The 13,358-nt window shown below is 42.3% G+C and overlaps 1 protein-coding gene across 2 annotated transcripts in view; it reads right to left on the reverse strand.

Annotated features, from left to right (window-relative positions):
• KCNK12 (potassium two pore domain channel subfamily K member 12) overlaps positions 1-5,810 on the reverse strand; it is a 54,256-nt gene extending 48,446 nt beyond the window's left edge. For both annotated transcript variants that reach the window (XM_074286777.1, XM_074286778.1), the window contains exon 1: positions 5,299-5,810. In XM_074286777.1, coding sequence (XP_074142878.1) covers positions 5,299-5,680 — 382 coding nt within the window. In that variant the 5' untranslated portion in view covers positions 5,681-5,810. The remainder of the gene's footprint in view (positions 1-5,298) is intronic.
• Between the last annotated feature and the right edge of the window lie 7,548 nt (positions 5,811-13,358).

The raw sequence follows: 13,358 nt of genomic DNA on the forward strand, positions 1-13,358 counted from the left end.
ACAATAAGCCCCCTCTTCAATACTAAAAGATAAACAAGAGAGATTTTTTTCTCTCTTCAAAAAATATTTCATTACAGGTTTAAAGCATCTTTCTGAAGGAGCTCCGATGTGCCTAAACAGGGGCTTCACAGTTGGAGAGCATATGTGTCAGAGGAGAATTGATGTTTTAATACTGCCTTGACATTTAGGTCTTTTAACATTTCAGTTTCTTTTGCGGCAGAAACATTTATTTTTAAAAATCTACATTTATATGATGAGAGGGAAAAGTTAGTCCTTATTATGAATCTGATGGTGGATAATTAAGCATCCTTAGTTCTGAAAGCAGCAAACTCAATTATTCTGTGCCTAGCGTGACACCTCTCACACCTTCTTCTCTGAGTCTATGATAGCGACATGATTAGAAGTTCTGCAGCTAAAATACACTTCCTGAGAACTGAATAACAGGAGGCAAAAATATTTCTGTTTATAACAAGCTGCCATTTGAAGAAGATTTTTAAATATGTTCCTCTTCCACACACACAAATCTGACAGCAGTTGCATAATTAAAGCCCCAACAGGCAGTTTCTTTTAATCCATTCAAGTAAATCAGTGAAAAAATCCTTTAGGAAGTAAAATGATGAATTGTTTAAATCATGCTAGATTATTTCAAACATATGTAAGTGAAAGAAAATGCATAAGATTCCTCCCCTACAAAATACTGAGCGCAAAGCTATCCTTATCAACTTCCTTGAAACAGATCTGAGCAACATGGCTGGTGTTGCATCGTTCATAAGATAAAGATTTAGACCTGTAAGGCAATTCAGTGACTAACCAGTATAACCCTTCCTTTGATGGAGAGGGAAAGTGAAGCTCAGAGAGATTTAAATAATTTGTCTAATGTCACACAGTATGTAGCTGCACTAGGATTTAAACTTAGGTTCCCCTATTCATCTGTTTGTTTCAGATTCACATTAAAATATTTAGTCCTCCTAATGCTCTCTCTGTATATGGCTTTACTCAATGCAAAAGGAAGCACAGAATTAACAATTTCACAGTTTTCTGGACCTGTCTTATTTAAGGATATAAGCTAGTTTCCAAAGTAAAATTTTCTTTTTTGTGTGCATTAACCATTTTTTTTACTATTTACATATTGGAAGTCAAATCAGTAATTTGCCAAGTCTTTTTTAATGCTATGTCAGATATGAAAGTTATCTGCAAAATATCTAGGTACTGTTATTTCCGTTTTCACCTAAGTGTTCTCAAATTGTATCTATACCATTTCCTTGGAAAAACACCTCAGTCCTTCCTGAAATTGATCTCTGTGTCTCTCTTCTAGGATGATAAGAATAGCAGCATTATGTCTGTCAATAGTCTGAGCCTCTCTTTTTATGCCTTACTCCCATTAGAACCTTCCCTGATAGGTCTAACACCTGTTACCTTCACAACTTCAGGAAGAAGTTGTGTCTTCAGGACTTTGTTTCTTCATCTGGGTTTCAAGCACAAAAATCTATAAATTCCTGTTTACCCACAGTGAGCAAACGGTTATTTGCTCTCTGCTCTAGGACCACAGCTTCCCATGGTTTCCCCTTAACTCTAAGTTATTGATTGTTTAGATTGTTTTAGTTGTTTACCTAATTGGCCTTTGATATCTTCCTGACTCTTCCAACCTAGACCAAAGGGACCTTAGATGCCATCAAGAGGAACTTCCTCTTTTTACAGATGAGGAAAATGAGGTTAAGTGACCCTTGTACAGGGTCATCTGGATGTTCTGTACTGTGCAGACACAATCTTTTAAATAGAACAAAAAACACAATTTATTCTAAAAATGTGTACCTAAAATAGAGCAATCAAGTCATTTGAGCTATCTTAATAAATAACCATGTAATTGACTGACAGGCAATAATCATACCAATTATATGCCAAGATAAAAAATCATTTACACAAATACCTATTTTAAGGTGTGCAAGGTGTAGTATATGTAATTTTATTTAATCTTTACAAAAACTTTTTGAGGCAGGAATTATTTTCACCATTTTGCAAATAAGGAAACTGAAGCTGAAAGTTTGGTGATATATTGAGGGTCATGTAGCTAATAATAAAGGGCTGAGACAGACTGAACACAGCATCTACATATAGCCATGTGAAAGATAAAATTTGACTTCTTGATCAAGAATACCATATTTTAGAGGCTCAAGTGAATCATTAAACTGAGTCAAAATAGCATAAAGAGGAAAAACACTTAATCAGTCCATGTAGATGGCCAACCAGATCATTTTAAGTCTAACAAATTCCATAGTTCTGAATGAACTATATAATTTGCCTGGGTAAGTCAATCAAAGAAAGTTGGATATTTGTTCATTTTCTACTTCACTTAATGCTGAGAAGAGAAAGCCCTGATTTCTAAATTGGGACATACCCCTGGGCCCTCTGAACTGTTGGGCTGACAAAAGCAGTGGTGAAGATAATAATGACTTTCAAGACTAAGGGGATTTCAGGGCAAGGAACTATGCAAGCAGAGGAGATTAGTATCATATTTTCCCGGAAACTGACATTTTTAGGTTCCTGCTTTAATACAAGTCCATTCTTACAAAAAGAAAGTCTCTATTTGGGTACTTGAACTGGATCCTTATGTAAGGAAGAAGGAAGAATTTTAAATTGTGGCAAAGACCCTAGGAGATTAGTCCTTGCTGTTCATATGGTTGTCTGAACAAACCGTAAGAAATCATTCCACCAAGTTTCCTGTGGGTTGGTTCTGTGGCCATGAATATAGATTCATTCTAAAACTAAATTTTTCCTGTAGCACATTTTAGAGGTGATATGTGGGAGGAAGTAGAAAGTATACCGGATTGGGAGCACAGAATCTGGGTTTGAATCTCAACTCTAGTGTTTACTACTTGGGTGACCTTAGGTTAAGTCATCAATATCTCTGGGCTTCCTGTAAATGAAGTGAATAAGGAAGAGAGAGGGAATAAGCATTTTTAAAGTACCTACTATGTGCCAACACCTGTGCTAAGCATTTTACAAATATTATCTCATTTTATACAAAAATCTTGTGAGGTAGGTGCTATGGTGATGCTCATTTTTACAGTTGGAATCTGAGGCAGACAGAGTTATGACCTGCTCAGGATCACAGAGCTGATAAGTATCTGAGGCTTGATTTGAACTCCATTTTTCCTGTCATGAGACTTAGAAGTTTATCCATTGTAGCACCTATTTCCTACAGGATTGGATTAATCTATTCCTGAGGTCCCTTCTAGTTCTACATTTTCAGGTAACATGAAAATACAGTCATACCCTTCAATGCATTGCTTGTGCAAATGTATCACTTTCCTGAAAAACAGCAGCAACAACAAATCAAAACCAGAAGACTCGAAAACCCTAGAAAGGTAACAGTCTCTTTTGACTTGGCTATGGACCTAAAACTGGAGAAGGTGGAAAGATAAGATACAGAACAATTTTCAAACACAAGATCTTGATTTCCTTTAAATAGGTGAGGCACACTTTGGAAGTTCTGTAGGAGCAATAGGAGGGCTGAGTAGGGCCTACAGCCCACAAACACAATTACCCTTTCATTGGGACATACAAGCCTAAAGAAAAAAGGTGATTGCCAACAACTTCATCTTCAGACAAGAGGATTCATCAGGAAGCCAAAGCATGTCATTAGGAGCAGAATGACATGTCTATTGCTTGTGTGCACAGGTGTTCTTTTGAATGGAATAATGAAGATATAAAGTATAACAGTGCATTTATAACATTAAGGGCAGAGTCAATGTGAGTGTGCACATGATGTCATCTTTCAGCTGGCAATATCAGCGCTTTCAAAGCACTTTAAAACTCTAGTTACTATGGCAACTCGATGAAGCTCTTAAAAGAACTTTTTTTTTTTGGTTATTTTGTATCTTTAATCACCATAACAACATAATATAGCTTTTAAAGTGTATTTTTATCCAATTTATGTTTGTCTTAGACAGTCTGCATTTGCTTCTTCCCTTTATGAAAAAAAACATAAAGCATGACACATGAAAATTCATTATAGGGAAAAGGGCCATTTATAGTCTGTGCATGTCTATATATCTATACTTATATCTATAATCTACAAAAATACAAATATTCACACAACCAGATCCATCTAGTTAGTCCCTTGTTGGTTTGTTTACATCCTATATAGAGAATCTTATCAAACTAGTCATCTAGTCCATTCTCCTGCCTCCCAACTGGCAGTCACTGTCCCAAGCTCAATCGTCCCCAGAGATAGAGGTGCCACAAGTTCCTTTGCCTATACATCTCAGTGAATCCCACGTTTCAGAAACAGCAAAGGGCAGCAAATGAGAAGTTCACGATGGTTGATCACATTTTCTTTCCTGCTATGGGGATCCTTCTCATTGGTCAGCATGCACCATCAAGGTGCCACCCTTCTCTACAGAACCTATGGGACACATCTGAAGTTCCACTGAATTGAAGTAAAGCTGTTTCTTCGAAACTCTTTGAAGAGATGAGTGATGAATGCAGCAACTGCCAACTGCAGTTCCATACAACAATTGAATATAGGGTACATAGGGGAAAGAAAGGGGAGAATTATTGGGAAAGATTGCAAGAGGGGTGAGAGATATGAGATGAAGAAGTTTAGGGTAAAAAGCAAAAGGCAAGCAAAAAGAGAGAGTTTATCAAGAAACTAAAAGAAAGCAAAGAGTACAGAAAAGGAAAAGAGGATGATGGGATAAATGAAGGAATTTAAGGAAACAAGCGGAGTATTAAAATATTTGCTGATCAACATTTGTGATGGCACAGATTTGGAACTTTCGTATTTAATGAATGGAAAGAAGGAAAAAAAAATCAATCTATTAGAAGGACTTAGGACCAAGGGACTTGAAGCATTGTAAAGGGAAGAGAAGAGAAAAAGGAGAGAAAAGATAGGAAGTAGAAGAGGGAAAATAATAGATGAGGGAGGGATCAAGAAATTCTTAGGGAGTTGAGTTTCCTTTGGTTAAAAAATCAAAATGTTCATATTACAAATGAGGAAATTGAGGCCCACAGAGTTCAAATAATTCGTTTGCAGGTCCGATTCCTGGTGGTCACGTCAGTGCTCTGCACCACACAAGAAAAGAGGAAAGGATGAGAAAAGGAAAAAAAGGGAAGGAAGGAGAAGAAAGAGACTAGAAGAAGGGAAAGAGAGGAAACAAAGAAGAGAAAAGGGGCAAATGAAAGGAGGAGGAAAAAGAAGAGAGGAAGCAAGGGGAAAGGGGGAAAGAAGAGAAGGACTGATATGGGGAAGAGAGAAAACCAAGAGAGGGGGAAAGGATTGCCGCGTGCCCTCCTTACCTATAGTCGACACCACGGTGCCCACGAAGTAGAAGGCTCCAGTGAAGTCCCAGCGCGGACGCAGAGCATCCGCTCGGATACCTGCCGCCAGGGCAGCCTCATAGTCTCGAAGGAAAGCGAGCAGCTCGTCCTCGCCCACGTCGTGCGCCGCGCTAAAGTTGCGCAGCGTGGCGCCCCAGCGCTCCCGCGCCGCCGCCTCGGAGGGACTCTCCAGGGCAGAGAAGACCGTGGCGCCGGCCACCAGGTAAAGGCCGATGAGCGCGGCCAGCAGGACGAAGCGGCCGGTGTCCTCGTTGAGGTGAGAGCGACGGCCGCAGCAGCAGCAGCAGAGCAGGAGGCGGTGGCAGCGGCGGGACTGGGGCCGGGGGCTCCGGGCTGACATGGTCCGGACCTCAGCCCCTCGGGGGTAGCATGCTCGGCTGGAGGCGCTGCATCCCCCCGGCGGCTGGCTCGGAAAGGATCCCGCCCGAGGAAGAAGGAGAGTGAGGATGGTGAGAGTGGGGCTGGGGAGAGTCTAGCCTCACCCCGCTTGCCAGCCTCCGCAGAGCCCCTCAACGCCTCCCCGAAGGGCCAGCCGGCTGCTGCCGGAAGGGCGGCTCCCGCCGTCTCCCCGGAGCTTCTAGGCACGGAGCGGAGCCGACTGTCCCTTCTGCTCGGGCACAGGGTCTGGGATTTGCGTTGAGTGCTGCGGAGCCGGTGTACCGGTCTCAGCCCCCCGACGCCGGATCAACTCACCACTCCCGTCTTCCTCCTCTCTTCGGCTCAGGGCTGCCCAGCTAGCTCCCTGCCGCCCCGTGGCCGGGACCCGGTGACCTCTGTCCCTCATACTCCTCTCTGGGGAAGCCACAGGGCTGGGGGCAGGGAGGAGCTCCCCACTCCGGGACCCGACTCTAAGACTGCGAGGCGGCAGGTAAAGGAGAGAACCCCCAGTCACGTCCCATGGAAGCCATCCGACATGCCAGATGCAGCCTTAGGAGGTTCCTCGTCTTGGTATCCGGGCCCTCTCTCCCCGGCTCGGTAGCGGGTTTGGAGCCAGCAGCCAGGCAAGGTCCGGGGAAAGCGTCCTCTACCTTAGCTCTTGGCTAAGAACTGCTTGGTGTAGAGAGGCGGAGTCACCCGCGCCTGGGGCGGGGTGTGTGTGGGAGGAGGGGAGCGGGGGGTGGGGGGGGGAGGAGAACAAGCTGCAGTGACGCCTCCCTGTCTTCGAATCCGCGCCTCGCGGGGTACCTGAGTATTTGAACAGGTGTCTGGCACCTCAGACCGTCTCCACCTTCTCTGGTCCCCCACTGGTGGTCTCAGAGCCAACTGCGAACTTTACACGCCTTGCGGACCCTTTCGGACTTGCGGGTGGGGGTGGGAGATGGCATCCTGAAGACTTCTTGCATTCTAAGACTAAGTCCAAAGTTCAGTTTATCTTCTCCCTCCCATCTTCCAATTTCCAACCTGAGTGATGGTGCAGAGAGATTGCCAAGTCAAAAAATGTTTGACCCATAGCCTAGGATGACTTCCCTCCCGGTTTGGTCTGCTGATGGTAGGCCACCCTTCCTCTAGAAGCAACCCCCTCTCTGAGAGCCCGAGGACACTTGCGGGCTGCAAGTATGAGGGCACCAAGTCACGTGAGGTGCTTCCACCGCTATACCCCAATTCCCGTACCCCAAATCCAAGCTTCACAGCATCTTCGTTTTCACAAGCTCAGCTTCAGAACCGCGGACAGCGCAGCGGATGGGACACCGGTTTCTGGCTGAATCTAGGCTAGTCCCTCCCCAGACTCCGCCCTTCCTAAACTCCGCTCCTTCACCTACGCGTCCCCACTGGCCTGGGATCTAGGAGGTGGTTACAGAAAAGGAAGGGAGCAGGGGCTCTGCGGAAGGGAGTGTGTGTGGGTAAGGCAGATGGGATTTAGGGTCTGGGAGGGGGGAAAGGGAGGGAAACGAGGAAGGAGGAAGGCTAGAGTACGGAGTAGGGTTGGCCACCACCCTGCCCAAACTGCAGACGCGGCGGAGAAGCCCCATTTCCTTTCCTGGTCAGATTAGGAACGAGAGCCTCGAGTCAGCTACGGCGGGAAGGAAGTACTGCCGAGATTCCTAGCCGCAGAGCCGGCACGTGGAGGTGGGGGTTCCGGGGTATGTTTAAGGTGGTGGGGAGGTTGGGAAGCCCAAGGAGGAGGAAAAGGCAGGTGAATTCTATTCAGTGTTACTGGAGTTTCGCCCCGCTCTTCCCTTTGGGCTCTCTACCTTCAGTGTACCCTGAACCTGTGTGGTCTGAGTCGGGAAAATCAATATTCCATCAGTTCCCGAGTCCTCTCTCACTTTCTTCACCCTGAATTAGTCTAAGACCCCTTCGAATAGGGCCTAAGGCCAGGGCCAAGATTGGGGAATATTGAGCCAACTTCTACTAACAAAGCTAAGCTCTGAATGGATTTAGCCCTGAACAGAAGCGAGACGACCCTCTTCCTTCTCCCCCCCCCCCGCCCCCGCCCTGAAAATTCCATTCTCCGTTCCTTTTCTCCACCTTTCCTTTCAGCCCTGTAGAAGGATAAAAATACAAAAAAACAGTTCTGAGACCAGTCTGGCTCTGGAAAAGGTCTGTTTGCTGGCCAGAAGGAAGGAGTTAGGACTCCAAGGTCACTTGAAGACCCAGGGAACACTCGTCGCCCTCCCCCTTCCTGTTTCTAGCCTCCAATCCAAAGCTGGCTTTTCCGAAGGTATCAGCCAGCATTTCTAGAAAGATCCTGATCTGTTACCCCGCGATATAGAGCAAGACTCCCAAGAGCGAAGCTCCTTAATTAAGGCTGGAGAAGCTTTTCCATTTGCTCTCTCCGTGAACTTCCTTTTTAAGGTTCAGTAGTGGCTGAAATGGAAGAAGCAATCCCCTTTGCTCTTCCCTCTTCCCAAGTTCCACTCTAGATAGCACCACTGTGAGCGCTTTATCTATTGTTTTTCACACCGAAAGGAGCAAGACCCTTGCAAGCCTCATCAAAATGTGAATGCCACTGCAGTTTGTCCCTCTCCTCAATAGTAATAATAACCTCTTTCTCTTGTTTAGTGCGCCTAACTTTTTCTAAATACTTGGTAGAACAAGTATTATCTCCATTTCATATATGAGGGAATTTGGGATTTGTCTAAGATGGCAAAGCTGGTTTTAGACCTCTGGTCTCCAGACCATCAACTCCAGAAATTCTTCCAACTCCAACATGTTCCTTTGATTTCAAGTCCTGTGGCTATCTCCCCACCTCATCCCCCCAGGAGACCTCACTTCTTTTCCTATTAGATCATTGGAGGTGAAGACATATTCCTTTTTCAAATCATATTCATCTTACTGCTCCTAGTTTCAACTATCCCAATTATAACTACCCTATTGTGAAGAAAACCAAACCTACTCATTTCCATTTCATAGATGGGAAACTAAATCAAAGTTCCATGTTCCCCTGTCCAGACAAAAATGTTCACAGGTCTCCAGTACCTAAGCTAGGCTTTTAGCAGAGCTTTTACTAGTTAGCCTTCTCTTCTTTGTTCTTACTCCCTCTCTCCCCAGTTCAGTGTGAATTAATTTTTTTGAATGCTTGCTATGGGTGACCAAAGTCAAAACGTCCTTGATCCTACTTCTATTTGTCACTATTGTCACTATTCTTCATGAGCACAGGATTCATTTAAAGATGTCAAAATGTCTCACTCAGCAAACTGATTGTCTGGCTAGGAGCTCCCACCTTTCACTAAAAACAAATGCATTGCTTACATTACAATAAGTAATGTATTGTTTATTAAATATCATGTTCATTCATATCTGGCCCTACCCAGCCATTAAACCTTGTTTGTCTTCAGTCCTCCTTATCTCAGTCCTATCTTTGACCACATTTACTCCTGTTCTTTACAAATAGAATATTCATCTCCTGCTAGATATCTTTGACTTGATCCAGCCTAAAGAAATAATATTCATTTGGCTCCATTTCTGGTTGTCCAAGTTTACAGCCAGGATGGCTTTTCACTGGGCACTGTCTTTAGGATGCAATAGAAACACACCAAAGGACAAAAGCAAATTATTCATATGAGGTTTTAGTCCTTTTGCTAAGACACCTGAGAAAGATCAGGAAGGAAGTGAAATTGCCCAGTGTTTCTGTAGCTATTGGCATTACCCTTTCTCCATTTGGCAGAGTTAGATGCTTTGTCCTCCAGCTTGCTGTCCTGCCTTGATTAGCAACAAATGCATGCCATAAATCTTTCCTATGGATGATCTAATCAATTTATGTAATAGGGAAATGATTAGTTCTCTTTTAATGTGCAAGGATTTTTTAAAAAACCAACACTGTGATAAATGTTGTTTTTGCCTACTGAAATAGTATTGAAATATTGAACTTTCCAGCCTGTTAAATTCAAAGTTTATTTATTTCATGCCTGGCTTGTCACAACAGCACTTGAACAGATCTTCCCCAGGTTCCTCATCCCTACAACCTATTTTGCATGTTGCTACCAGATTAAATTTTCAAAAACTTGGCTTTTGTGGTGAACATTCTTTGACTGCAAAATTTTTGGCAACTACAAGATACTCCACTAAGATAACCTTTTGTTCTAAGGGGTCTCATTATTACCTGAATATGGTCTGCCATTTATCAGTGTGAGAAATCTTGGTGTGGAAACTCCATCCTTTGAATTGGGTTACAAAATTTCTATGATTTGTAGTCTTGGATGCATGAGGCTTAAAGATAATAAATCTTCTGACTCTAAGTGAAGAACTCTATCCGCTGGGCCACTTTGTCTCTCATCATGAAAATACTTTTGCTCAAATCCAACTTCAAGTTTTATTCCTTTGGTGTCCCTTTCCTGGAATAGTTTTCTTCCTCTTTCCCCATTCAATCTGTTGTTCCAATGCACATCTCAGTTTCATTGCCCATGCTTTCTTAATCATTCTCTCCTTCACTGTTCCTCCTCAGAGCTCCTATAGTACCTCCCCGGGGTATCACTCATTTGCCAATTATACACTACATCTTATTATTAAAACTTTTATGTGCATATAACTTACTTCTCCAACCAGATTGGAAGCTACCCAAAGGTAGAAATTTTATTTAATAGGTTTTATATCTCTTTTAGTACCTTTACTACTTAGTACCTCATACATAGTAACTGTTTGGTAAATATTTGCTAATCAATTAGCAAAGGTTTATTAAATATCTATTATGTGTTAGGAACTAGGCACAAAGCTAGGTCCCTGAGAAACAAAACCAAATATAAAACAGTCCCTATCCTCAAGAAGATTACATTCTATTTGGGTAGGAGGGAGAAGACATGTATGCATGTGCAATTTTATGTACATAAAATATATATACAAGGTAATTTGGAGAAAGAGGAAGATCTAGTGAGGGGTAGGGTAGAGAGGATGAATCAGGACAATCACAAAGTGGTATTTGAGCTGAGCTTTAAAGTAAACTATTCGTTCTGGACCAAATGTTGAAATCAGGGAGAGGAAGTGGTGAAAAGATGGTCTAAGAAGAGATCTAAGGACAATGTGGACAAAACTCATGTCCAACTTCTCTGATCATACAAGGATAGTACATGGTATTCAAGGACAGAACCAATCAAGTCATCCAGGAGAATATTTGGAAGATCAAGTAAGGCAGTAGACCATGTGTGGTGACATAAGACATATCCTAAAAAAGAAAGACCTTTAGGGGAACCATATCAGAAAGTTGAGAGAATAAGTAGACTTTAGTTGACAAGGCCACACATTGAGAAGTAAATGGGTTCCAGTTGAAAGAAGACTTGGAGCCAAAATTCTTGGGTTCAAGTCCTGACTCTGAATAACATTGAGCAAGAAATCCCATCTAACTCTTCTAAGCCTCAGTTTCTTTATTTATAGAATGGGGATTACTACCTATACCATTTACCTCATAAAGGTATTTTAAGACAAGTGCTTTCTAGGTCTTAAGAGACTATAGCAATATATTAACATGGGATTGTATAATTGCCAAAGGATCTATTCCCCTGAAGTTCTTCTCCAGGCTTCACCATTATATGGAAGGTATTGAGGAAGACCAGCATCTCTGGTGTGAGGGCTTGTCAAGCTTTTTCCGGGGCTGCTCACCCACCTTTAATGTCCACTTGATTCACTTGTTCAAATCATATCTCAAATCTCACCAATAGCTCCAAGAAGCTGCAGCATGTGCAGGGATCATACTCTAGTAAATCATCTTAGCAGATGGGCTAATCCAAGTTGAGGGTCCATATTTAAGTTAGGGAGTTATCATCCACTGCACCTAGGACCATCATTAGTCATCTTGACCTTTGTCCTGCCATTGGATTTCAATGATTCAGGAAGAGAGAGTGAGGCTGATGATTTTGTACAAGTCTGTCTCACTTAAATCCAATTCATGAACAAGCCAAGACATCACCCTCTGATATCACTGATCCTCTTTGAAAATGAAGGACAAACAACACCTGTTGTCCAAGGAACAAACCCAGCTAAATTAATATTTTCATATTAATTTCAGGGTGATGTAATTTGTGGTCTCGGCAATTCATATATATTATTTCCCAGGTCACAGACAGATCTGTGTTGGTGGAAGGAATACCGCTTCTGAGGAAATCATGAATCTTTGAAGTACAGAAGTGTACTATCAAAACTAGTTGTTTAGTGACTTAAAAGTGCTGGCAAAAAAGAGTTAACTGAGAAGAACTCAAAAAGAATTCTTTCTTCCCTCTCCTTTTATAGCATAATAGTGTAGGAACAACACTCTTTTCTCTCTGTTTTTTATTTGTTTGTTTGTTTGCTGAGGCAATTGGGGTTAAGTGACTTGCCCAGGATCACACCGCTGGTAAGTGTTAAGTGTCTGAGGTCACATTTGAACTCGGGTCCTCCTCACTTCAGCGCTGGTGCTGTATCCATTGCACCACCAGCTGCTTCGAAATTCTCTTCTCAATAATCAATCATCTTCAATATAATCCTTTTCCCAATCCTCTTATCACTGGGTACCAATCAGGAGTTGCTATTCATTCGGCAAAGTGAACTAAAGATGTCCTAGAGGGACTAGTCAGCTTTATTCCTCAAGTTTCTGAGTTTGGGTTCTGACTGAGAAAATGGTGATAAACCCTCAGGTGATAATTCTGCTTCATTCCTGCCACAGGCTGCTCTAACACAAGAGTTATTATATCTTAAATCTCACCTGAGCTTTTTCTCTCTTTCTTGGTCTAGCCCAATCTCTTCTACTGTGCTTCCTACCACAACTCCATTCTCATTTTCTGCTGCATCTTGCTGGAGAGATAAATGTGTTGGAGGCTCAGCAGTCACCACCCCTGGCACCCAGCCTAGGTGCCAGTGAATAAACATAGAACGGAGATTTAAAAAAAAAATCCGACTGGAAGCAATCCCTTCTGGAGAGAGGATATTGTTTTGGAAAGGATTTCTGCCATGGAAAAGTTGCCCTTTAAATGAGTTCTGTGATTGGATCTCTTTTGGATAACGACAAAAAAGTATTTGGTGCTAGCTGTGACTATAGCAGGGGCTCAATTAATGTTGAATTGAATCCAGGAGCTACATTGCATCATGCTGTAGGAGTTCTACCACCAAGAAAGTGTCAGTACTTTGCCCTTTCATTAATAAGGCTATATGTTTTCTAGAACAAGGAATATTGTCAGCTCTGTTTTATAAGTAGGAAAACCAGCACCTTACTAAATGATATCTGATGTTTATATAGCATTTTAAAGGTTACAATGTGCTGTACACATGTTGTGTCATTTGTTCTTGAAACAACATAGTAAAAATAGATGATATAGGTAAATTCCTATCTTCATTAAGAGATAAAGAGATTCAGAACTCTTATGTGACTTGCCCATAGTTAAATAGGTAATAAGTGTCAAAGGCAAAATTAAAAATCAGTTATCTTCGAATTTCAAACCTAAGATTCTTTCCATAGCATCACACCGTCTAAATTTTCTTACCTAGATTTAGTCATGGAAACATTAGTAGGTGAACCTGGGATGAAATCCAAATTTTGGACACACATACCTCCCTTGCCTTCTAATTCTTAGGTTTCTAATGTGAACTAGAGTTGAAGAGAATAGTTGATCTTA

The sequence above is a fragment of the Sminthopsis crassicaudata genome, chromosome 2 (assembly GCF_048593235.1).
Source record: "Sminthopsis crassicaudata isolate SCR6 chromosome 2, ASM4859323v1, whole genome shotgun sequence".
Classification (NCBI taxonomy): Eukaryota; Metazoa; Chordata; class Mammalia; order Dasyuromorphia; family Dasyuridae; genus Sminthopsis; species Sminthopsis crassicaudata.